The sequence below is a fragment of the Antedon mediterranea genome, chromosome 1 (genome assembly GCF_964355755.1).
Source record: "Antedon mediterranea chromosome 1, ecAntMedi1.1, whole genome shotgun sequence".
NCBI classification, from domain to species: domain Eukaryota; kingdom Metazoa; phylum Echinodermata; class Crinoidea; order Comatulida; family Antedonidae; genus Antedon; species Antedon mediterranea.
Genome location: NC_092670.1, coordinates 37,274,379 through 37,300,822, shown reverse-complemented (window position 1 = coordinate 37,300,822; position 26,444 = coordinate 37,274,379). Strand labels below are relative to the sequence as shown.

Below are 26,444 nucleotides of genomic sequence, written 5' to 3'. Positions count from 1 at the left end.
CCATGCTAGACTGGGATCCAGACTGAGTTTTGATATCAGTAAAAAGATAAATATTGTGGCACATATGGCGTTTCATATGTATACTACTTGAGCTTGTATTTTTTTATAAAAAAGAAAGATAAAGCATATAAAGTTTTGTAGCGGTTTTTAGGCATTTACTTTACCTTTCTAGACCACTTTCCTGAAAAAGAATCTCTCATTTTACTAGAATTTTTTTCTTAAACAATTAACTTAAATTTCTTTTTTCTTCGCTTTAGACAAAAATGTTTTCATGGTAAAAAAATTAGGACGATACAAACAAACATGAAAAAAGTGAACTGAAAAACTAGTTACACAACACAAAGAAAGAAAAAAATTCTTATTTGAATTCCAGTGAATGGAATTAATTTATTGTGTTCAAAAAAGAAACATTCCTTTTATTAATACAGTGGTGTTATTAAAAAAACATTTCGATCAATACGAGAAGGAGGAGGTGGGGCACCAATTAATATTTGTGCAAATTATTTATAACATTGCACCGGTTTGTACCTGAAATCTTATACCACTGTACCATGAGTAAGAATCCGTGTTAGTTAGACAAAATTAGTTAAAATCTTTTCTACAAAAATTACATATTTAACATGTTTTTACGCTTTTAATTTTCGCGTTGAGAAAACAGAATACGCTAACGGCGAAGGTAATATAAACCCGACATTTAGTAGTAAAACACTGTTGTTATTTTACTATAAATGAGAATGTGGTTCGACGCATTCAATTTAAAGCACAATACACTAGATAACGACGATTGTTGTGAACTATTTAATTTATAATTTTAGAATAAGTACCATTTTTATTTCATTGCTTGTTGTACTGTATAGTACATGCAATGCAAAATAAATACAATTTTACCAGATGTTTGTTAAAACGTCTATATTTTATTAATTTTTTCTTCATTTATAAATAATTTTGCTGGTAAGATAATAATTAATTATTCGGAAGATAACTGCAAAAGTACTTTAAAATCTCACAAAAATGGCCGACATGACAAATGGAAACCTATGTTTTATTTGTTACTTTGGCAATAGCTAAAGCTAATAAACAATGCATAGTGTCGTCAATATCTGGCGTCGTGTCTGCCGCTTTCACAAGCTGTTTGTAAGCATTCTGTAGTTGTCACCTAGCCGCTTGCGTATTCCATCCGGGTATGTTCTCCGAATGGTTCTCCTCTAGTCACCTACTCAAGCTATGTGTGTCTCGGTTGTTGGAGTGTAGACGCTGACATGGGGGTAAAGCCTCAAAGTAAGGATGTCGGATCGCCTCATCCAGAGTGATTCTTTTCTCGGGGTCGTACGTTAACATTTTTTCCAGCAGGTCAAAGAAGTTGATGTGGTCGACGTCATCTTGTGTTCTGTAACGGTTCAGCGGTTTACAGTTGTCCTTTACGTAACGTCCTGAAGAACTATTCTCATCCCAGTCCACTCTTCCATGGTAGAAATACTTAGTTTTTCTAAAAACAAGAAAAATATTAGTTATTCCAGATTGGCTTCTTCCTAATTTATGCTTAATTTAATCACCAATTATAGCGCGAGAAGCAAGCTCTATTCTGTGATGCTTAGCATACATTTAAGTTATTTTTACCTTGTTTTCTTTATCATCCATGCAGGCATTGGCCCAAGAATCACTTCCATCATAGATAGATGTTCCCTATTATCGTGCGTCTGAAATTTTTTTTTAGAAAAATGGCATAATTAAAACGTTTTTATAAGCACTTCAACACTGGACACTGGAAATAGGAATTTTTTAAATACCTGGAAGAGAGTAAAACCTGTATACAGCTCAAACATGATACAGCCGATACTCCATACATCACATGGCTGCGCCCAACCAAGCTCTGAAAAGTAAAAAAATATATTAATTTAATTTAAAGGACAAAATGCACACAATGGAGGATGGGTGTCCATTGGGCGTGCATTTGTTGGTGGAAGACATTGTTTAGGTGGCCTGTCTATCTATTCACTATAGCGTCCAACAACTAAAAACAAAGCACCATAGAGTAGATCTAAAATGTTTCCAGTTAGGTCTTCCAGAATGCATTTTACATGTAATTTGGGATTTGGGACACTTTGAATTTGCTAATTAGAAGAGTCCATGATATACTGATCAAAAAAGATTATATTAATCAAATTAACAAGGTATCAAATAACATTGACCAATGATGTTACTTTGCTTGGGTTTGTTTGATAATTAAAAAAAAAAGGCTTACCAAGTATAACTTCCAATGCCCTGTAATGTCTGGTTGATACAATGCTACTGTGATGTTCATGGTCAAAGGTCGCTGAACCAAAATCAATTAGCTTAATATCTGCCATCTTTACCACCTTGTCCTCTGAATACTGTTCAATTGAAAAAACAAATGTTGAAAAAATAACAAAAGCTCTGTCTTCACTATCAAACTAGTTTGCCAAACAAAATGTGATGTGCCCAAATATGCTAGCATTACCTAGGCCCAAATAGGTCATCATGTTCATGTATGGGCACATGACATTTTTTTGTCACATAAAGTTTGATAGTGTAGACAGAGCTTAACTGAAATAAACAATACCAAGAAATATACATTATATGACACGCAAAGAAGGACAAATTCTTACCTTTAGTCTGTTCATCCTGTAATCCGAATTCACAAATAAAACATTTTCAGGCTTCAAGTCAGTATGAGTTAATTTCATATCATGCATAACTGAAAAAATAAAATAAGAAATTATACCAGATGAGTTTGACGTCAGAGCTAACCAACATGAAAACAGATACCAATTTGCTATGGAAGACGGGGAGCATTAAATGATCATGATGACATGGGCAACAACGAAAGAGATGGAAAGAAAAATGGTAAATCTATCAATACGAGACAGAGTAAAGCATAGTGAGATACGGAAAAGAACAAAAGTCAAAGACATCATGGTAAAGATCAAAGAATTGAAATGGACATGGGCAGGACACATAGCCAGAAGAGACAACAGATGGACGAAGAGATTGAATGAATGGTAGCCGAGGACAGGGAGAAGAAGAAGAGGACGGCAAAAAAAAAAGATGGCGTGACGACATAACAACGTACATGGGAATGGCAACTTGGGAAAGATTGGCAAGAAACAGAACTGGAGGAGGCCTTCACACAGCAGTGGGTGAAATAGGCTATGAGATGCTTTAACTAACACTATCAAACTTTATGTGACAAAATAATGTGATTGCACATATATGGACATGATAATGTCATACCCTACCATATTTAAGCATATCACTACCATATTTGGGCACATCACACTTTTTTGTCAAACTAGTTTGGGAGTGTAGACAGAGCTTAAGATTCATTGCTGTCTTTTGATAAGAAACTTAACTAGTCTATGTTAATTGTTATATTTGCTTTAATGCTTCTTCTTCATTTATCTCCAAAATGGCATTTGATATCTAGCCTGTTATTTGCGATTTACTGCTAAAATGAATCTACAGCTTTAGTTTTACACTTAGTAGGGAAGTCCCAATGTTCTACTGTATCTACAAATACAAATCATCACTTTTAAAAAAGTCACTTATTGGTTAGCTAATAAACACGGAAACAGGAAGTAACTGTTTCAAGATATATTCATGCATCATTAAATTTTGTTGGCCAACTGTACTGTGAAAATATAGAGCAATAAAAATAAATATTCTGATCTATAATTCACTGAAACCGAACAGATATTAAAATGTATGAGGACGATGTCATGCCTGGGAGATTTGTATATGTACCATTTTGAGGTGTGTCCATATTGTGAATTTAATTGGATTGTAGACATGTCTTAACAGGTAGGTAAATAGACACAAACAGATATAAAAATGTAAAATACACCTAAGTTATCGAAAGACAACTTTATAAGACAAATTCACGCCATAAGCAACTTATTTGTACGATGTTTAATTAAGCAAACGTATTCATCAGCCTAATGTCTCTCTCTTTAATGGCTCTACTGTATATGTTGCTTTTTTCAATTCCCTGAGGGAATGCTAAGATACTGTAATTTAAAAAACAAAAAAAAAACAACTTACATTTCACTGCATAGGATAGTTGATAGGATATATGGCATATTTGGTCCATTGGATAAGGCGAATAATTATTATCTTTCTGTGAAGTCAATTAAAAAACATTAAATTTCAACCTTTTGAATAATATATGAAGATACATAAGTAGTATGTATATCAAAGATATAAACATAACACACAAGAGACAAAAGCCAAAATGATTGTACTATAGTGTATTACTTTTTATTAAGGTGCAAATATAAAAGCTATTTTTGTATACAGTCACATAAGAAGCTACGGCGCCACACAGTCATATGCAGGCAGAAGAAAACCAAGGACTGGCCTACGCCGTTATATGCAGGCACAAGAAACCCATGGACTGACCCACCCCTGTCATATGCAGGCACAAGAAACCCATGGACTGGCCCACGCCGTTATATGCAGGCACAAGAAACCCATGGACTGGCCCACCCCTGTAATATGCAGGCACAAGAAACACATGAACTGGCCCACGCCGTTATATGCAGGCACAAGAAACACATGGACTGGCCCACCCCTGTCATATGCAGGCACAAGAACAACATGGACTGGTCCACCCCTGTCATATTCAGGCACAAGAAACACATGGACTGGCCCACCCCTGTCATATACAGGCACAAGAAACCCATGGACTGGCCCACCCCTGTCATATGCAGGCACAAGAAACACATGGACTGGCCCACCCCTGTCATATTCAGGCACAAGAAACACATGGACTGGCCCATGCTGTCATATACAGTAACTATTCTGGTATTAGGAGAGTCTATTTCACAGAATGAAAACAAAATGAATTGATTATACAATGTATGACTTACCAGAAAATCAAATATACTTTTTCCAAGCATTTCAAATGCAAGGCACATATGGCCATGATAGTCAAACCAATCAATCATCTTCACACATAGGCTAGAAGAAGAGAACACAAACTGTCAGGTTAGCACTTGTTAGCATCCATAATGAAGCAGGTCATTGCTTACACTCAAGTGACTCGATTGCATACCACAGTCAGTGATTCATAATTAATGAGGGTACAGAAAAGGCAATTCAGGATTACATAGAATTAATAGTACATTCTGCTTAAGACTAATGAAAAAATGTCTACACTATCAAACTTTAAAATATGATGTGCCCATATATGGACATGATGATGTCATAGCACTACTATATTTGGGCATATCACTACTATATTTGGGCATATCACTACTATATTTGGGCATATCACTACCATATTTAAGCATATCACTACCATAGTTTGGTACATCACACTTTTTTTGTCAAACAAGTTTGATAATGTAGACAGAGCTTTGGATGTGTATGTGCAAGTCATATCCGTTGGAGTAAGCAGCTGAGTAAACTAATTAAATCAAGACAATTGTTTAATAGTAGATTAACAATAATTACTATGAACCAATGTTTTTTGGTTTACTATCAAAGAACTACTTATATTATTATACGAATCGAAACCAGAAGAAATGTTTTCATTAATTACTATGAAGCCCATTTTACTTGGGACGCAACAAAATAAACTTAAAATTATATTTCAATGTGTGTGATTTTTTTTTCTTTTGCAAAAACAACTCTGGTTATTGTGGTGTTCTTACTTCATTTTTTAAAACATTGGGAATAAACATACAAATCCTTAGAAATGAATGATTAGCTATCTAGGCGTCATTTACTTTTAGTACCTGTAGCATTAATTCTGAATTTATTCAATGTACAGTAAATGCCAACTGCATACGAATTGGAAATGCAGGCAAAATGGAACTTTATTAGTCTAATGAAAGCTTGCCTTTAAACACTATTAAAAGATTTATTCTTTCCATACATGCTAATGACAGACGCAGCCTACTGTAAATGATATGTACTCACTGTAGTAATAAATGAATACATATAGGGTAGTGGTGATGAGTTTTGTTATTTTTGTACCAATATTAAATTGAAATTTCTGAACATTGATGGCAATAATATCAATTATACAATAGTAACAATAACAGTAAGTTAATAAAAAACAGCTGTGGTCAAGTAGAAGTCATATGATTTCAAATGAGAATTACATTAAAAATCAACTTGCTCTCACGATCTTGTAGTAATACAACAAACAAGATAAATTGCAGTGTTAGTATCAAATTATTTTACCATATGCTGTTGTAAGAGATACCATTATTACCAGTATTAATATTAAAATGTGTGTACTACTTTAAACAGTATGGAAGCAACTGGAAGAATCACTATACTGTAGTATAAATTGACGAAATAATAACCTATACTTTTGGAACATCCTTTATTTGTATAGATATATATACAAGTTGTATTAAAGTAGATTGTTAATTTAAATTAATGTACCAATAAAAAAAACTGTTGTTTTTCAATAGCTACTAAATAAAAATGCCAAAACATTTTTTTTCTTCATCTTTTTATGTATTTTATATATTGGTGTTTTTTTAATATGTTTACGAGTCTGTATTAAAACATAACATGCAATCTGGCCATAACTAGTACTGCACATTACTGTATATAATCATACAATATTAAAAATAATTTAGAGTGGAATATTATCTTCATAAAATAAGTGACTTACTGTTTGCCAGCTGGATCTCTTTCATTTAATTTTTCTAGTACATTGATCTCCAACTTGGCTGCTTCTCTGTATTTGTCAATGTTCTTAATTATCTTCAAAGCTATTCTCTCCCCTCTAAACACAATCAGATAATTTTTTTAATGAGAATTGACTTTCTGAATTAAAGATGTATTGTCCCCTGAAAAATTAATTCTTATAACATTTATTGTTAAATATGCGGCCATTAAAATGGCATTGCTATCATTTTAATGTCACCAAATAGTTATCCACTTTGACCAAAAATTGCATCGAAAAAAAAAAGTATTTACCTAAAAAAATGTAATTTAAAGCAAAAAATAGTCAAATTGGCTGCCAGCCAATGAGTTTTTGGTTGAATTTAACCATTTATTTTGTAATTTTATAAGTAAAAACAATAATTTTTTCCAGTTTTCTTTTCTACAGAAATAATTAATTTTATTAAAGCTACAAAATAATCTATTCAAAGTCTGATTTTATTAATCTTTATTTTTCATGCATGTGGGAGACAATACTGTACATCTTAAAGTGCCTGCTATCATAATTGATGCTAGATAGAGAAAGACATACTGTACAATTTTCAGTTACTGAAACTAGTAATATGACTACAGTAGTATAGGATTTTGGCATCATTTAAATTTTTAACTGATAATATAAGTATCTAATGTCAATTTAAGTTTGATCTAATCAGTAATTCAATATATTTAAATCAAGGAATACTTGACTGTTATCTGGTTAGCTTTGGGCATATGTAGGGTAGTGAAATTTTACATGTAAAAGTAAGTGTATATTCATATAAAGCTCTGTCTACACTATCAAACTTTATGTGACAAAAAATGTGATGTGCACATATGGACATGATGTCATATCACTACCACCATATTTGGGCACATCACGCTTTGTTTGATAGTGTAGACAGAGCTTAAGTTAAGACTCATTATCGTACCTTTGAGTGTCTTTGCATTCTACAACTTTCCCAAACGTTCCTTCACCTAAAGTACTTTTTACTTCATCTGCAAACAAATTATACATACGAGCGTGAGCACCCTTTGTAATCATTATTGAAAACAAGGGGAGACTGACTACAGGATCTGCCGCAAAGTACCGGGTTGTTAGGGGAGAGGAATGGGATGTGGCACTTCTCACACACACACACACACACACACACACACACCATGCAAACTCAGCATACTGTACTCCCGCATTGAAAGATAATCGGGAAAATTCTCATAACACTCAATTTCTATTAAGCGCAAAGCGTGGTTAAAAAATATAAATAAAATATCAAAACAATAAAAATCTACAAAGGATTAACTGCCGACTAATTCTAGGCAGGGTGGAATCTTACTATTGTATAATTTGTTAAATATATCTGAGAAATCAGACGGGGACATATGGAATTGTTTAAGTACTATATGAAGTATACTATATAGTATAACTGTATGTACTAGGAAACATTGCAAAGAATATAAACAATATCTGTAACTACTTTAATTGAAACAGAAGGCTGTATTTATGATTTTTTTGGTTTGTGTTTGAAAATATGTGGGCAATAGTCGACATTCCTAAATGGTAAAACGTTACGGAATATTTGTATGTACATCTTGCTTGTAACCAGTCTCCCGGTCTGTAGATCAGGTGCCCGTCTTCATCGTCGAGCACGACAGTACTGCGTTTTTCGTCTTTACAACTCCTCTACGATTGTTCAATTCGTTGCGAGCAGCACAACAGGATTCGCATCGACAGTCAGGTTGGTTTGGTAACAGCACGATGATCAGCGATGATAAGGATGACGTTGCGGTGTTGCGGTACATTTGGTATCAGTAGTTTTCACACAGCGGATGACGAGGTACGGATATCAAGCCAAGACACGGAATCCCACATAATAGCAGAAGGATCAAACGGCAATGAAATATCATTGACAAACACTTCCTTACAAAATACATGGTAATTTACAAGGGAAAACCATTCTACTTCTCAACAACAATCTCACACTCAAAAACTATGGTACAAATTTTCATGCATGTTACGAAAGATTGTTACCCTTATTGGATCAACAACTCCCCACTACTTACCTCAAAATTTGTTTGGAAAATGTTCACAAACAAAGTTTTATCAACAATTTAAATTTATGCAATTATTTACATTAAAAATATTGCAATGTTATTAGTATAGAACAACTATTAGTGCATTAAATTATGTATTTTTAATAATAATCTCCAATAATGATTTTAAATGGGTTTTTTTCTCTCCAGATTTTAAGTAAATAATTTTTATGAGAATTTTTAAATCCTGTGCAAACACACAAATATTCTACATCACAACTCGCAACAAAAATAAACAACTTAAAAATAACATTTAATTTTCACAAAAAATATTACGTTTTACTTGGTAAATCTATGTAAAAAGGATAAACTATGTGAAAAATGCACAATGCCAGAGCATCACAAAGGAACTAAGCGTGGCTTTTTAAGTTTAAACCTGGCTCTTCTAATGAGATTCTTTGATTTCAAATAGCAGTCAACTAATTTATTGATTTGGCAAGTAAGGTTTATGATGAAGTATTTGTTTAATAAGGATTTCTCATTCTTGGGTAAAAAATAAAAAGGCCATTTGATCATGTATGAATCTATAGTCAGTACACTCTGTATAATTTGTTTTTAAAACGTAAATACCACAAAACAAAAAGTTATTTTATTAGGTTTGTCATTTTAACTTGCCAAATTTTGTTCTGCAATTTAAAATCAAAATGAATAGCTAAAATTTACATCATGGTGTTCTAAATGAAGTAAAGTGACAAAAATGCTTTAGAAATACTCACCGATGATGTCCTACTACGCCGATCAGCGTAACGATGGGCAGTACGTTTTTTGTGATGCCGCCGGCTGTCTTCACGCATGTGTTGGGGGTAATAGTGATCTTTGTGAACCGGTGAATCAAACCTCATTGCACCTCTGCAATGGTACTTGTCGACACGTTCTGAGGAATATGTATGCTCTCGTCGATAATCTTGACTGAAATTTTAAATAAAAAGTAGTTTAAGGTACTGTAAAGGTAAGGGTATTCATTCTTAATATAAGGGAATGAGCTGTTGGGAGCTCATTGTACTAAAGCTCTGTCTAGTACACTATCAAACTTTATGCGACAAAAAAGGTGATATGCCCATATATGGACATGATGTCATAACTTCTATATTTGGGCATATTACTTCTATATATGGGCATATTAGTATTTGTTAGTATATTTTTTTGATTGGTCAATGAATGATCCAAGAAATAATACCTTCTAGATCTGTAACGGTAGCCGGAAAAATCATCATAACCATGATCTCTACTCGAAGACCTTTTGCGTTTTTTATACCGATGATGACTAGAGTGTCTACTGGGCGAATGGCGTCTATCGCATCTATGATGTGATCGTGGCATCTGTAAACAATATAAAAATATATTACAAAATTGTGGTGGTTACTGCTGTAATGAAATATCACCATTTGCCACTTGCCTTTAAAATGTCAGCATTGAAAATAGATAAATAAATCAATCATTAAATCAAGTAATTAATAATATAATGAAGACAGTACACTACTATTAGTATTAGATTCAATCATAATAATGGAAGTGGAGGGGCAGGCCTACACACTAACTAGTAATATTTCTGATGATGGAAGTGGAGGTACTGTAGGCCTACACGTACTAGTAATATTTCCGATTTCCTACCTCTATTATGAATGGATTACGGTCGAAGCGGCCGCCAACCAAAGCGGCCGCTAGTTCAATAACGGTAATTTGTATGGAAAGCCGTGTGCGCTTTGATTGTCGTTGTTTTGTAATTTTTGATTGTCATTGTTTCGATCGACAGGTTTTCTTTTCCTCGGACGTAAATAACAACCTACATTATTAATATATTATGTAATTTATTCTCTTTTTTTACAGATTGAATGTCATACGTTCTTTTAAACGAAATGGCGAATCGATGATTACTTACTTTAACTGTTAAATAATAAAGTCAATAAAATACATTGTGGTGTTTGTATTGTATAATATATAATAAGCCAATTATTAAGAATATATTTTTTCAATAAAGTATATCAAAATATATATATTTGTTATTGTACTGTATATTGCAAGTGTCTGTACGGTACGGTAATTAATTACACAAATTTCTGCTAATAACTCGACTGGCGGCCGGCCAGGAATAGTGCTGTAGAAGGTCGCGTTTTCGTCTTTACGTTGCTTTATTGAAAACACAAACAATGTATTACAATGGGATAACAGTTAAATATATAACAGTTAACACACCCTATTACTAATCAATAAAAACAAGATTCGATATTACAGTGTAAACGAGATATAAAAATTCAGCAATACCGTACGTAAATTATTATTGCAATACTGTATAAAGATTCAATGTAAATGAGATATAAAGATTCGGCAATACCGTACGTACTGTAAATTATTAATGCAATACTGTATAAAGATTCGATAGTATGTAAATGAGATATAAATATTCGGCAATACCGTACGTAAATTATTAATGCAATACTGTAAAAAGATTCGATAGTATGTAAATGGGATATAAACATTCGGCAATACCATACGTAAATTATTAATGCAATACTGTATGAAGATTCGATAGTATGTAAATGAGATATAAAAATTTGACAATACCGTACGTAAATTATTAATGCAATACTGTATGAAGATTCGATAGTATGTAAACGAGAGATAAAGATTCGGCAATACAGTACGTAAATTATTAATGCAATACTGTATGAAGATTCGATAGTAACTGTATGTAAATGAGATATAAAGATTCGGCAATACCGTACGTACATTTTTTGATGCAATACTGTATGAAAATTCGATAGTATGTAAATGAATATATTTATATATATTTTTATATTAGATGGTTGTGTAATTTTGCTCGTTTTTGATATATATCTTTGTAAATTTGTAATTGTATATTCTTTATTTTTTTTTTAAAGCATTTTGTATATAAATTATAATTTATATATTTTTATATTGGATGTTTGTGTAAATCTTGCTCGTTTTTGATATATTTTTTATGTTTATGTTACTGGACGCAATTCAGTTTTGTACTGCCATGTCTTAGTTTTTAATAAACCAGAATAAATAAAAAAAAAAATGAGATATAAAAATTCGACAATACCGTACGTAAATTAAATTAATGCAATACTGTATGAATATTCGATAGTATGTAAATGAGATATAAATATTCGGCAATACCGTACGTAAATTATTAATGCAATAATACTGTATAAAGGTTCGATAGGAGAGTGCTCAAGAAACGTCGGGTCAGTTCAACGTTATTTTTTCCCTTCACTGCCAATGTATTTAAAAAAAAAGAAGATATAAATAAACAAATAAATAGTACATAAATGAGACATAAAGGTTCAATAGTATGTAGATTATGATGCAAACGTAAATTATTAATGATTCGATAGTATATGTAAATATATTTAGTTAGTTAATATTAAAATACAAATAAAATATACATTGATTTATCGGCAGGCAAAATTAATTATTATAGAAATATAAAGATTCGATAGTACATGAGTGAGTGAGTGGCCGAGCGGTTAAGACAGTGGAACCGTAATTACGTAGCCATAACATCGGCAGGGGTTCGAGGCTCACTCACTCCATGATTCTGGTGGTAGAACGAGTCTTCTCGGATAAGGACTATAAACCGTAGGTCCAGTGTACACATCTAGCTCGTGTGCACTTTAAAGAACCTAGTACATCTTTCGAGACGAGTAGGGGGTTACCCCGGTGTATTAGTACATCATAGCCACTGATCACCAACTGGGCCCTCTGGGAGACCAGTCTTTGACTGAAGAGGTTACCCAGTATAAATATATATATTTCAATCAATCAATCATGATTTGGCTTATATTTATTGGTTTGATCATACATACAGCTGTAACTCAACTCGCCATAGGCCATGGCGTTGACAACGACAATAAAATATTAAAGCGCACATGGCGTTCCATACAAATGACGATATTAAACTGGCGGCCGCTTCGACCATACTCCGCTTAATGATTAAATAAATCAAGCAGGGAGTACTAAAAGCCCTCTCAATAAATTATCCTAAAAAACATAACATAACAGTAACTTAACACAATTCAGTTGGTAGGCCTAGCCTAGCCTACTAGGCCTAGCCCTAGGCTAGTTAGGCTATATATAAAATAATAAACAATAAAGGCGGATATCCATAAAGGCTACTCTAATCATAGAATAACAGTGACTAAATTTATATAAAATAGCCTAGCAAGGCCTAGAGCCTAGTCCCATTGCAATCTATAGATAGTACTAGGCCTATATGTTTTATTGTAGGCTAGATCCACTGTTCCGATGAGCCCGACACAATGCATGATGGCGCACCCTTTTTTAACTGTAGGTAGTAGTAGTTGGTCGATGGCTAAGCCCGATATGGTATCGAAATACCACAATCCGCTAAATGATGTACCTTAGCAAATCACAATTTTACGTCTTCTAAAACCCACTTGCTCTGTCAGAAACTAGCTCGATACTACATATAATACCTAAACTCACCGTTCTATCAATTGTATTACAAATAATGGACAGCAACAAATTTGTTTTATTAAATCTTGTTAGGAGTTGTTCTTCAGTAAAAACACCGCCACCGTAAAATCAACGCTGCTCAAACGACAAAAGCGTGATATTTTCATCAGCCCAAGTAGTTTTGCATAGCGAGTATTTGATTGGACAAAAATGAAATTTTGAGGCAGTCACTTGATTAAGAACAAATAGAAATGGTCGTTTATTTCAACATAAGTGGTCATCTTCCCCAGTAAATCAATTAATGTTTTCATTATTTCTTTTTTAGTAAATAATGCTATAATCATGAAGTGCACTATTCAAATTTAATATTACAATTATTAATAGTATATGATAAAATATAGAAGAACAGGCTTTTATATTCTGACTTAAGAAACAAAAAATTTCTCAATATAAAGGGAGTTAGTTAACTAAATGGAATAGCAATCAATGGAATGCAATTCTAATATGGAAGGCATAGGGCGCAAAATTGATGTACAGTATTATGTAAACTAATTTTAGTCTGAGACCACAATACATAAAATCGTTTGTCTCAGTTTAAGTATACCATTAAAAATATCAATTAATAATATTACCATTAATTACCTTTTTTGTATAATTATTTGAAAGTAATTGTTAAACTATTAAATGTCTTTTACTGTAGAGCATTTTCTCCTCTTAATTGAATTATATGCATCGTTGCTGAGTGAGAGATGTGTCACCATGCATAGAGTTATTCAAAAACAAGTTTGAAATAAAAAATATTTTTCAGGGGGACAATATATCTTTAAAACTGTTACGTCTGATACGTCAACAAGCGAGTGGCGTTTTCTGTAAGAAATATTTCTTGTTAAGATTGTATTTTTATTAAGTATATTCATTTTATGCTCATTTTCCGTACCATAACACAAGACCGATCGCGATAATGACGAGATGATCGACGCGACGATCGACTTTTTTAGAAATAGAAATGAGTGCAATTTAAATACAATTAAAATAAATTAAAATATTATATTTTGATAATGGTGCGTTCTATAATAGTAAAAGGGGCCACTCTTAAGTATGTAAAATCAATCCGTGTACATTTTTCTCCATGGCAGAATAATGTGCATTCAGCTAGGTAGGTGAAACATGCTGTCTATCTTTTTTCATTACCTCAGCACAAACTAGGCCTAGGCCTAGGCATTGCTAGAGTGCCTATCAGCCATTGTCTGAGACTATACTGGCTGATGAATTAGTCGTTTCGCCCCGACAGCTACAATGTACAGGGGATGAGCATAAACAAACTCCGAATGTCCTAGATATTAATCTAATAAACGTTGAGCATGCATATAGGTGAAGCTAACAAAATAATACACTTCTTTTCTTTTTTACAGGTTATTTTTGATGTACGTATCTTCCAAGTCGATGGCCGAGTCAAATCCAAATTGCTTAGTTAGTGGGGTTGTTAAGCACAACACATCCGCACCGATTGTACATATTGGATTTGGTAGGTAAAAAGTGAATAACTCATTGAAATGTAGTATACATTGCTATAATTTCTCAATTATTAATTTTTTTAATATATATTTGCAGAGGATGGCAAGCAATTATTGTTCAAAAGTTCCAATTTAACTTTACATGAGATGTTACAGAAGTTTGTTTCCTGGACAGATAAAAGAACGAAAAGCACCGAAGAGGCCTCCTGATACCAGTTATTTCTATAGATATAGAGATCAGTATTCTTTCGGATAAAGAGTTACTCAGGGACACTGTTTTACACTAAAATACAAGCAAAATGAAGTGTTTATAGACACAACAGCTTCACTTTAAAGTCACTTTAAATGACCAGTGAATGAGAAGAGAATGATAAAAACCTGGTGGTGTAATTTCCTGAAAAGATTAAAAAAAGTCAAAAAAGATCATCGTGATAGAGAAATTGATTGAAATAGAAAAAATTTATCATATCAACTGAAGTCAAATATTAAACATGCATTTATAAATGTAATTTGTAAAAAGAAATAAATATGGAATACAGTACAGATAATAAACTGTGAGTTTGTTGTGACGTGTTTGATTTTGTTGTGAGTTAAAGATCAAGATAGAGTAATTACTTTGATTGAACCACCTCAGCTGTATTAATTAATACTACAGTAATTTCTTTATGGAATGATGGTTCTTTATAAATGATTAAATAAGGTGGTATATGGCATGTTGTGCAGGTTGGGGAGGTCAGACCATGTAGAATTCTTTACTCCATGGTCAGACAATATTGTCACAAAATGTATTCATGAATTAACTCTTCCTTCATCCAATCTACATGGTAAATGGATGAAGCTATTGTTGTAAAACCATGTATATGGAGAAACATTTTTTTTTCCTGAAATAAAAGATGAATGAATACATAATAGGTATATAGGCTGTAGTATGGGTGAGATTAATTGCTGTAAACACTAAATAAATGTACATATTGCTTTGTATTCGTGAAGTATTTTACGAATAAATGTAGAGAGGTTTTGATTTGAATACAAGATATTGTGAAAATCTGAAATAAACAGTATATGAAGCACCCAAAGAATATCTGTCTGCCGCCATCTATAGAGGGCGCTAAACTATTTTGTCAACAAATTATTGCTTTGCGTGGTCTCCTTGGTAACAATAATCAATGTTGTGTTTATTTTGAGGCCGTACACGTACATATAGTAGAAGAGTGTTGATCAAGTCGTCTTCATATTCTTCTTAAATATTACTATTAGGCAATATAAATAATAATAAAATGGCGCTGCCATTTCTTCCTGGAAACACTTTTAATGACCCAACAGTAAGTACCAATTTTAGATGTTTGTTTGCCTATTCTAGCTAGCCTCTAACCGCAGATTTTATTTTCTCTCCCTGTCTGTACGTGTGTCTTCTTCTGGTAGAGAGCACATAAAAGGACAACTAAGAAGGAGGGCCTGGCTATATATAGGCTATATAGGCCTCTAGGCAAAGATTGGTCTAGGCTAGTAGGCCTAGGCTAGGTAAAGGACGTAGGATGGCTTGGTTACTGCATAATAAGATTATAAAATTAAAGACCGTAACATTTAACATTGAACAATCAATACATTTATAATATAATAAACTGAATAATACAGTAACTTTATTTTAAATAAATGACATTTTTTTTTCTTTTAGAAAAGAAAATATCACCTTTCACAAAGTTTAGGATACAAGAATGGGTATGCTGTACCAGCCAGACCACAGGTTGGTATTGGAGGTGAACCACTTGAGGTGAACCAACTCAGTCTTGCAGAATTAGATGAACTAAACAACAAGAGACCAACGTTAACGTACGGACAAGCCAAACAACCACCACCAGAAGACTTTGTCCCTGCTCATGTTGCATTTGACAAAAAGGTAAATTTTGAATTGTTCGAAGTAAGCGCCTCACTAGAAAAAAAAAAACATTTGACAGACATGAGACAAGTCTTTACAAACAAAATATTAGACTGGAAAACCTTATCTTATGTATGTAACAAACATTGAAACAGTGATATATCTCATGTGATAGATTTGGTAAGCACACTTGAGACATCACAGTAATTTATGACACCAGCCGAGTGCTGAGCGCTAGCAGCGATGTCGTAATTGTTCTGAAATCATATGGTTCTTGGCAAAGTTGTCCTTAAATGTTAAGTGTGTATAGAAATATTAAAGCCATATTTATTATTAAACAATATTCTTAACTTAGTTAAAAATTCAAAATAGTTCAAATCCATTCATGCATGACAATTTATTGTTGATTTGTTAAATTTTCTCACAGGTCTTGAAATTTGATGCCTTTTTTCGCCAAACAGTTCACGAGTCTCCTAACGAGTATTACCGTGTGCGACCAGTTTGTATCTTTTACTATTTAGAGGATGACAGTATTTCCGTGATCGAGCCTCACGTTGAGAACAGCGGGATGCCACAGGGAAAACTTATCAAGCGTATGCGTTTACCAAAGAACGATCAAGGAGATTTTTGGCACTGGAAGGACCTTAACATAGACATGAATGTGAACTTCTATGGAAAAGCTTTTCATATCACCAATTGTGACAAATGGACCTCGGTATGTTAAACCTACCCTAGAGTAAGCCCACGAGGAATTATGTATAAACCCACGCTGGGATATAAGGTTCCACTATCAAACTTTATGTGACAAAAAATGTGATGATGTCATATCACTACCATATTTGGGTACATCATACTTTTTTTTTACAACTAGTTTGATAGTGTAGACAGAGCTGTAAGCTATATTAAGCCATAATACAAAAGTATGGACATAAGAATAGAAGTGCCATGTCTGATCTTTTCTATGCTAATTTTCAAAAGAAATTCAGAAGGTAGTCATTATAAAATACATTTTCTTACAGGAATTTATGGCAAGCGAAGGTATTGAGTTAAACCCTCCTACTCCTGTGCCAAGTGATCCCTACAATGAATCAAGAAAAGAGTCTGCTGCCCTCAGAACATTCAAAACACCTTCAAACTTTGACAAACTTCGACAGTTTATTGAACTTGACAGGAAGGTATGTAACAAACAAAGCCAAAAATTAACAAAGTAGTGCGAAAGAATCGTGTTTAGAAGAATCAAATTATTACTGCTGTCATTTTCCTGGTTATAATCACAATTTTTTCCATTGTTGTCATTAAAGGTATTACGTTTCTACTGTGTTTGGGACGACAGAGGGAGTATGTTTGGTGAAATGCGACCAAACATCATTCATTATTACTTAGTTGATGACACAGTAGAGGTACGCGAGGTCCATGAACCTAACGATGGTCGTGATCCATTTCCTGTCTTACTCTCCAGACAAAAGTTGCCAAAGGATAGAGACAATATTGAAGGTAGATACACCCTTTCTGAAGCTTTAAAGACTGTTCCTAAATCTAATTATACTATTTCTACCATAAAAAATTATTTTTACATGATTATCATATAGATCTGTCATTTCTCTCCAGCATCTTTTCCATCTGTTGTCATGGAATTCTCAGAGCATGAAATCAAAGAATGGTACAAACCGAGTGACTTTAAAATCGGCCAAACTATCTACGTATTCAACCGTCCCTTCCTCATCTATGACTGTGATGAGTTCACTAAAGACTACTTGTTCAAGAAGTATGGTGTCAGGGATTTCACACCAGTCGAGGTCAAAGGGCGTGCTCGTGATGTACCGCAGATGGTAAATAATATTTTTTTATAAATTTAAATTGACAGTAACTTAAAAAACATACGATAGGTAGTTAAAGCTGATGATGTTACCATATCTGGTGAGTACCCAGAAATTGAAAAAAACTGATATTAATAATCTGAAAAGTTATTATAAAAAAAAACAAAATTAAAAGTTTATTCATTCACCATAATAAAACATTTATTATGAGGTGATGTCCTAAAATAATAATACTCTGTATAAAAATATTTTTGAGAACTGTAGCCCGGAGAGGTAAAAATGTTAACTCATATTTTATTGTAGGACTTACCACCTTACAATGGCTTTGGATCTTTGGAGGATTCCTTGCGGTCATGTCTGTCACTGGTACCTCAACCTCCGAAAAAGGATTTCATCAAGATGCTGGAAAACGACCACAAAGTGCTTAGGTTTGAAGCTGTAATGGTGAGTTGTTTTTATTGTCAGTACCATCTTTTACATCTAATGTATCCAAAAGAAAACACATTATTAGGAAATTCGCAAAAATGAATTTGGTTAACATGTTTATTATAGATAAGTTTGCGGTGATAGAATTTGGTAATGCGCACTAATAGGTTTGAAAAGCTACAGTTAACTGTAGTGAACTTGTACCACTGAGATCTCTCATTGACTTATTTAATGAAATCTATTTGTTTTTTATTTACAGGATTCCGTCAAACCAGAAGACAAAGGACGGCGCTTCATAATCAGCTACCGTCTAGCCGATGACATGATGACCATCTTTGAACCTCCAGTTCGCAACTCCGGCATCATAAGCGGCAAATTCCTTGAAAGAACGCGAGTAACTAAACCAGGTTCTCAGCCAGACAGACCAGAATTTTACGAACCTCAAGATCTGTATATCGGAGCAACCGTTCAGGTCTTTAACCATAGGTTCATCATTACGGATGCCGACGATTACGTACGTTCGTATTTAGAATCGCACCAGGAGGACTTTCCGGGTGTTCAAAAAACTATTCATTCCCTTGCTACGAAACGTGACAATAAGCAAGCACCAAAGTCAATGAAGGCTGCCCCTATGAAAGTTAAAAGAAGGTGAGAAGATTCACTTTACTTATTCAATATCAAGACATAAATACAGTATATAACTCGTCCATATACTGTCTACTAAAAAAGTATATTATATTAAATTGCACTGATAAAGGTAAAGGTATTCATATTTGTCTACGCAGGCAATATTTGTATATTATATTAAATTATGTTATATTGTTGTTTCTCTATAGTCCTGGTGATGTGGCATATTTGTTAGGAGAAGTTAAATCACAGCTAAAGAAACACAATTATACAAACTTCAACTCGTTGACGCATGCGTTCCTGCAGTACGACAGAGATCGGTCTGGCAAGATTGACATCAACGAGGTCAAGAGGATATGCCATCGACAAAATCTACCAATTGACGATGACCTTATGAATGCTGTAAGTTTATACTAATTTTAGAAACAATTTGAATATACACAGATGAGTGGTAACAGTAATAAAAATATAAAATCTATGTTATTTACACAAAACGTGGAGTGGACGAGTGATTTCCGCTGAGGATAGATACAGATTCTACATGGGACAAGCTATGCGGTTTTCAGGTTACTGTTACCGCTCGTCTGTGTAAATTGGCCTTTAGGCTAAGTAAAGACTTATCTAAATGAATACCACATTTAACGGTAAATGAATATGACCCCTGCAAGTTGGCAGGAGACATTTTATTATTACTAATAAATAATACTAATTATTACCAAAATATCTGCAACATTAGTTTTTCATACTGTATTCATTTAGCTTTTTAAGTAAATAAATCCGATTTTAACAATTTTTAACCATTTTTTTCCAGCTTGTTTCCGAACTGGATATCAACAAAGATGGATTGATTGATCATGCTGAATTCATGAAGTTTATAACCTGCGACTGATTTCAAACGATTCAATTTATATTTAATACAAAACAAATATTGTAAAGAAACATTGTAAATATGAACATTACTATTGTGCATTAAAAGAACAACAAGTGATAAGGAATTTCTAAAAATATATTTAGTGTATTTTGTTGCTATAGTTAGGTATAATAATTTGTGGTTTCCCGAAAGATCGTAAAATCAAAACGGTACTGGGTATGACCAACTAGCGTTATTGTCACCAACTAGCCATCCATGTTGCAGCCTAAATGTGTATAGCAACTAAAGAATGAATCATACTTCTATGAATGGACGGCTAGTTGGTGACAATATCGCTAGTTGGTCATACCCAGTACCGTTTTTAATTTTACATTTATTCGGGAAACCACCTCACCACCCTTGCTATAGTTAGGTAAAATAATTCAACAATTTTTGTGTAAATATACATACCTGAATCTGCATATGAAGAATTGATTTATTAATAGAATACCAAACTACTGTACTACACTGTAAAGACATAATATAGAAACAGGTCTTCGTAATTGTAATTGTAATTTGCGTGTCATAGTCACTCTGTATCTAGTGTATATTTAAGCACTGTACTTCAAACGTAAATAAAAACCGATCGTTCAAAATGTAATAAAAACTGTGTATACATTTTTTTTATTTAATTTTTTAAATTTGTTTTTTATAATGTCATTCTAGGTCTGGATGAGGGTGCACCTGTAAATAACAAATTCACTTCTACTTGCGATGTAGATCGACGATTATTAAACTGATATTTGTATGTTTGCAAATTGCTTTAAAAAGCAAATTGTAAACAGCATTCTTCACTATTTACCAAAATAGTATTAATTCATTCTCTTGCACATTATTACTTGTCATTTTTTGGATCATACATAATAGTGCAGCTAGTAATCAGCGCAAAGTTGTGTCTTGATCTAACCGGGTTCCCATTTATACACCTGGGTGGAGAGAGGCAAATGTAAGTAAAGTGTCTTGCCTAAGGATACAAGCAATGCGGCGGCGAGAGTTGGATTCGAACCACAATCAGTAATCCAACGTCCAACACAAAACACACAAATGTAATACAGTACTGTTATATCAATTTTCGCCATTACACTAAAACCTTTTTACAGCCCAACCGACAATAAAAACAAACAATCGTGTACATTGACAATTCAATTTTATTAACAATAACTTTAGTTATTCGATAATAATACAGAAGATGATAGGCAAAAACAATAAAGTTATACACAATATTGACTACTATATATAATATCCCATCACACTTCCAACCCAACCATTAGAGGTCAAAGGTCAAATAATAATAAAATAATACTTTTAATTACCATGACGCACATGTAAATAATATAGCAAGCATTTTTTTATGTTTTTGTTTTCTTTACAACAACACATTACGTAGGAAGACTACCGACATGGTACTCCAAACATTGGTCAACAGTTTGCTGGGATTTTTATCACCTAATTAATTCATAATTAAATTCAATTTTCCTATTGTTTTATCGATTCTATATAAAAACAATCTTTAGATACAAAATATACAGAAGGGTCCTACGCTAGTCAGATTTGAATAAACAAACATTTAAAATTCATCTTCAAAATTGGCACATTCCACACCAAAACAAAGGCTACACTGAATCAAAAGCCTCGACCTTTGACACCCTGTATATTTAAATGAATCCTCCATTTTTACAATCTGATTGGATTATTCAATATGAATACTAATTCTAGTATTGCAAATTCTCTCGTTTCAGCCTCAACCAATAACATTTTGACGAACCAAACCAATAGGCTTAATTAACAAAGCTCTGTACACTTCTACATTTTTTTTAAACAGAAAGCTTTCCCATAATGAAACATTAGCTTTTTAAAATTTAGTTTAAAACGATTAAATTCCTAGAAAATAAAAATACCAGTGTTTGGTAAGAGTAAATCACACATTTATATTAATTTAAAAAAAATTTTGTTACACCCTAGAAACATTATTCTGTATTAATTAAATTATAAAATTGTTTTTTTTTTTATGATTGTGTAAAAACTATAATTGATACTCCAAGTAGCTATGAAATCAAGACACTTTATTTCTATCATTTAATTATGTAATGTTTGTCTTTCTTCTACTACTTGAAATATTAACCACATTTTCAAACTCAAAAGTAAACTGATAATAGACTCCATTTTCACACACATTTAACATAATCGCTGGTGGCTATTTCTGCCTGTATAATATCTTGCAGCAGTATTTTGAGATAAGCATCCAGTTGTGTGGCCATTTATAAAAATGTGTAAACCTCTTTCACTATTAAAATGTATGCATTTTAAGTAATTGCTACTGTACTTCTCCTGTACATTAATTATCAAAAGAATTATTGACTTACTGGCGGTGAGTTTATATTAAGTATATAATATATTTTGATTTATCAAATTATCTTTAAAGTAAAAAGTTTCACATATCACACCTTTTAAGGGGAACGCTTCAGGACCCAACAAAGGGTATCTTAAAAGTGGCGTTACCTGAATAGGGGTTGGCTGTAGTGTTAATATACTGTATATATATATATATATATATGTATTTGCTTAGAAATTTCACAGTGGTAAAATCAAAGCTAAGCTCTGTCTATACTAATTTGACAAAAAAGTGTGATGTGCCCAAATATGGTAGTGATACGACATTATCATATATGGGCATGATCACATTTTGTTGTTACATAAAGTTTGATAGTGTAGACAGAGCTTTACATCATGACAATTGGTCTCACATTTGATAAAGAATTTCATTTTGTATGGCATTTTCTGTTTATCAAAAAACACTAATAACCTTTGCCATGTGAAAACACACCATATTATAAACTCTGGCATGTAAACACGTACCATATAAAGTCTACTTTGTGAACACACACTACACACAACTTGAACTCTGCTGTTTTCAAGACACACAACATAACTGGTTCATGTGAACACACAATATTAACTTGTTCATGTGAACACACAACATAACTGTAACATGTGAACACGCAATATAACCTTGGTCATGTGAACACACAATATTAAATTGGTCATGTGAACACACAATACTAAAATCTTCCATGAGAACGCAAGTTATACAAATGGATTATTGTTGAATACAAGTTAAACCCTTATTAACAATACCTACAATTAAAAAATGAATGAAAAGTTAAATTTTATCAATATTATTAGCTAATTCAGATTTTGTCAACAATGTAATAAAGTATAATCACAAATTTATTGGGGATATATATTTATCAAGCATGAATTAATTTTGCTGTAAACATTAGTTATTAAGAATTAAGATAACTTCATCCAAAATATAATTCCTATTTTCCAAAAATATATATATTTTTTCAGTAGTATGTGTCGACAGGTACTGATTTCTGCTCACATTTGCGACCTTCCCACAATACATTTCACAACGCACTGTAGTTCTGCCGGTTGCGAGCTCTTCAAATTTTTACAATAGTTTGACTATACAAACATAAACAAAAGGAGTTCTCAATACAATTATTTACAGTTGCTTGGTCTCAGATGTACAAGGAACAGATTATACACAACTTGCCCACCCTCTTCCCAACTTAACCCTACTCACTTACCCCCTAAAACCAAAATGATAAACAGAACCCAACACGCAGCTAAAAATGGCAACAATAGTAAAGATTATTAAGTTATAACGGCAGAAAATTGAATAAGAATAACCACAATACTCATAATTTAGTAGTTGTTGCACTACTAATATGAGAGTCTGGTTAAGTGAGAGAAAATTACTAATTCCAATACTCTGGTGAAAGCTTAGCCCAGTTGAACGTAACACCCGGGGGCTGGGCTTACACCACCAGAGGACTGACCAACATAGATCAGTCTGCACGACACTTACTCCAAATTCTATTTATGTATGCGTTACATACATTTCGTATTTCAACTGGCCTGTTTGCATATATGATTAAAATAATATAACTAGTATCATTGATCATCCAATAATTTATCAATATTAAAACTGCCCATTGAATTAATTCTACTATTCTACACTCTTCATAATATTCACATTATCTACACACACCTTCACGCATCACACATCTGCCATATCCACACCATCATAAATCACAATTTTCAGAATTATACAATCTTTTTGTTACAAACAAACGTTGGCACAATACAAACAGCATTCTCTAGTTTGTAATTTCCCCAAACTGAATACAGTACCCTGCTTGGTAAATTCTACATATCATCTAACATTCAACAAAATTAAAATTATTAGTAAACTTCTTCGGATGTCAATGACATTGCGTCAGAAACAACGTGAAGATGTCAAAGGTCATAACTACTGACAATAGTTGACATTTAAATCTAAGTAATAAAATGGTTTATACTTTTTCTTCACTAGGAATTTATTTTCCTTTGAATTCAACTTATTCACATATTATCCTCATGAAGAATTCTAAATAATACAGTATACTTAAATACCATGGTTTTGTAAAATGTATGCTGAGGAATAAAATGCCCCTTCCTTCCTACAACCACAGTACCATGTACAAGATGCCTGTAACTGTACATGCCAAGCCTAGCCTAGCCTATGCCAAGCTACAACGATGACTCTATCATCCCTTCTCTGAGGTAGGTAGGTTTGTTACAGTATGCCGTGTCAAAATTAAATTTTTAATACCATCATTTTTAATACCATTTGGATGTAAATCTATTTATGGAGTGCCAAACTGTAGCGACTTAAACACAACCAAAATATTAAGTATTCAAAGAAAAACGTTTATGACTGAGCATGCAAACTTGTTCGATTCATTTTAGATAATCTTTGGAAACAAAACCGTATTTTATTAACGTGCCATTCGAATCCACTGTGAGGTCATTAGCAATGATCCCACAGCATGAAAACTAAGAAACAACATAACCAATCAGAAGTGAGCTTCCATAAGAATATACCAAATTTGGAAATAATTGTAGTTTGTACACACCACGAGATTCTACAAGCTGATTTGATATGCCTTGTTGTTTGTCGTGGTAGTAGTATAATCTAAGAAATACATTGTAAAGATAGTTAAAGAAAAAATAAAACCATTAAAAACCGAACAATTAAAAACGTAACTGTGATAACATAAAAAGTCACTTGTCAATTTCAGTGTGATTTCTGATTTGATATTTTTCATCATTTCCTTATTAGGAATTTGTCTATACTGTAGTTTCTATTTCTCTTCAAATACAAAAAAATAATAAACGTTTTAAAATAATACAATGATAGTTTGACGATACGTTTATGGTTGTATGAAATAAACAATGAATTAAAATAATAATATATTTACAGCAGCCTGTATCTCATATATCTTAAATACTCCTTTTTAAATAAAATCTGCAAAATCTTGGTTTGCCAAAAACTTTCCTTTCCTAAGACACATAAACTTCATAGAATCTCGCACTGAGGGCAGCATCGACATCTATGTCACCTCTGAGGGCAGCATCGACATCTATGATGTCACCACTGAGGGCAGCATCGACATCTATGATGTCACCACTGAGTGCAACATCGACATCTATGTCACCACTGAGGGTAGCATCAACATCTATGTCACTACTGAGGGCAGCATCAACATCTGCCACCTCTGAGGGCAGCATCGACATCTATGATGTCACCACTGAGGGCAGCATACGATTCCACTGCTCTGTTTCAGATGTCTTTTCCAGTGCAACTGCCATGCTACAATCCTTTACTACTTGTTGAGTATTTAGGCAGGACATGGCATTTCAGTAAGGGTTAGCCTGTTTCTTGTAATAATTTCTGTAGTAAACTGTTATTCCCTGTGGATTCATGTGAATCATTTTGTGATTGCTAAAAAAATAAAAGAAAAATAAAATATATTAATTAGACAAAAATATGGATACAATAGTTGCTTAGAAAGATGTATTTGTCCCCCAAAAACATGAAAAATGAAGATAAAAAATGTTGATCCACTTTTTGGTCAAATCATGTGACATTAAAATGGCATATCCAAAACAAAGTTTGAAAAAAAAAAAAAAAAATTGTAAGGGACAATATATCTTTAAGGTCTGTCTACACTATC

General features: G+C 33.0%; 4 protein-coding genes across 5 annotated transcripts in view; 2 read left to right on the top strand and 2 right to left on the bottom strand.

Moving 5' to 3' along the window:
- Positions 1-355: 355 nt before the first annotated feature.
- On the bottom strand, positions 356-13,370 carry LOC140055070 (dual specificity protein kinase CLK2-like). The gene is made up of 13 exons (XM_072100300.1): positions 13,240-13,370; positions 9,947-10,089; positions 9,486-9,678; positions 8,266-8,359; positions 7,611-7,677; positions 6,650-6,763; positions 4,887-4,977; positions 4,060-4,135; positions 2,628-2,716; positions 2,243-2,372; positions 1,788-1,870; positions 1,618-1,697; positions 356-1,486 (listed from the first exon to the last, which is right to left on the bottom strand). Exons 2-13 carry the CDS (start codon positions 10,087-10,089, stop codon positions 1,210-1,212), a joined length of 1,437 nt encoding a protein of 478 aa, XP_071956401.1. The 5' UTR covers positions 13,240-13,370; the 3' UTR covers positions 356-1,209.
- A 782-nt stretch (positions 13,371-14,152) lies between these two features.
- On the top strand, positions 14,153-15,281 carry LOC140054994 (large ribosomal subunit protein mL53-like). The gene is made up of 3 exons (XM_072100173.1): positions 14,153-14,365; positions 14,622-14,734; positions 14,821-15,281. The coding sequence occupies exons 1-3, from the start codon at positions 14,268-14,270 to the stop codon at positions 14,931-14,933; spliced, it is 324 nt and encodes a 107-aa protein (XP_071956274.1). The 5' UTR covers positions 14,153-14,267; the 3' UTR covers positions 14,934-15,281.
- A 615-nt stretch (positions 15,282-15,896) lies between these two features.
- Positions 15,897-20,980, top strand: LOC140049811 (EF-hand domain-containing protein 1-like). The gene is made up of 10 exons (XM_072094762.1): positions 15,897-16,045; positions 16,399-16,620; positions 17,027-17,314; positions 17,619-17,774; positions 17,901-18,093; positions 18,208-18,428; positions 18,720-18,860; positions 19,102-19,490; positions 19,679-19,871; positions 20,281-20,980. Exons 1-10 carry the CDS (start codon positions 16,001-16,003, stop codon positions 20,356-20,358), a joined length of 1,926 nt encoding a protein of 641 aa, XP_071950863.1. The 5' UTR covers positions 15,897-16,000; the 3' UTR covers positions 20,359-20,980.
- A 529-nt stretch (positions 20,981-21,509) lies between these two features.
- The window catches only part of LOC140054859 (uncharacterized), a 102,493-nt gene continuing 97,558 nt past the window's right edge, over positions 21,510-26,444 (bottom strand). For both annotated transcript variants that reach the window (XM_072099998.1, XM_072100073.1), the window contains exon 20: positions 21,510-26,212. In XM_072099998.1, coding sequence (XP_071956099.1) covers positions 26,138-26,212 — 75 coding nt within the window. In that variant the 3' untranslated portion in view covers positions 21,510-26,137. The remainder of the gene's footprint in view (positions 26,213-26,444) is intronic.

Bases quoted from the DNA above. Each gene is read 5' to 3' on its own strand.
- LOC140054994 (XM_072100173.1), top strand. From the start codon at position 14,268: ATGGTGCGTTCTATAATAGTAAAAGGGGCCACTCTTAAGTATGTAAAA. The intron at 14,366-14,621 runs GTAGGTGAAACA...TCTTTTTTACAG, and splicing joins AATAATGTGCATTCAGCTAG to GTTATTTTTGATGTACGTAT. The intron at 14,735-14,820 runs GTAGGTAAAAAG...ATATATTTGCAG, and splicing joins GATTGTACATATTGGATTTG to AGGATGGCAAGCAATTATTG.
- LOC140055070 (XM_072100300.1), bottom strand. From the start codon at position 10,089: ATGCCACGATCACATCATAGATGCGATAGACGCCATTCGCCCAGTAGA. The intron at 7,678-8,265 runs GTACATACAAAT...ATTTGTTTGCAG, and splicing joins AGACTGGTTACAAGCAAGAT to ATGAAGTAAAAAGTACTTTA. The intron at 4,978-6,649 runs GTAAGTCACTTA...CTCTTCTTCTAG, and splicing joins AGAGATCCAGCTGGCAAACA to CCTATGTGTGAAGATGATTG.
- LOC140049811 (XM_072094762.1), top strand. From the start codon at position 16,001: ATGGCGCTGCCATTTCTTCCTGGAAACACTTTTAATGACCCAACA. The intron at 16,046-16,398 runs GTAAGTACCAAT...TTTTTCTTTTAG, and splicing joins ACACTTTTAATGACCCAACA to AAAAGAAAATATCACCTTTC. The intron at 19,872-20,280 runs GTAAGTTTATAC...ATTTTTTTCCAG, and splicing joins ACGATGACCTTATGAATGCT to CTTGTTTCCGAACTGGATAT.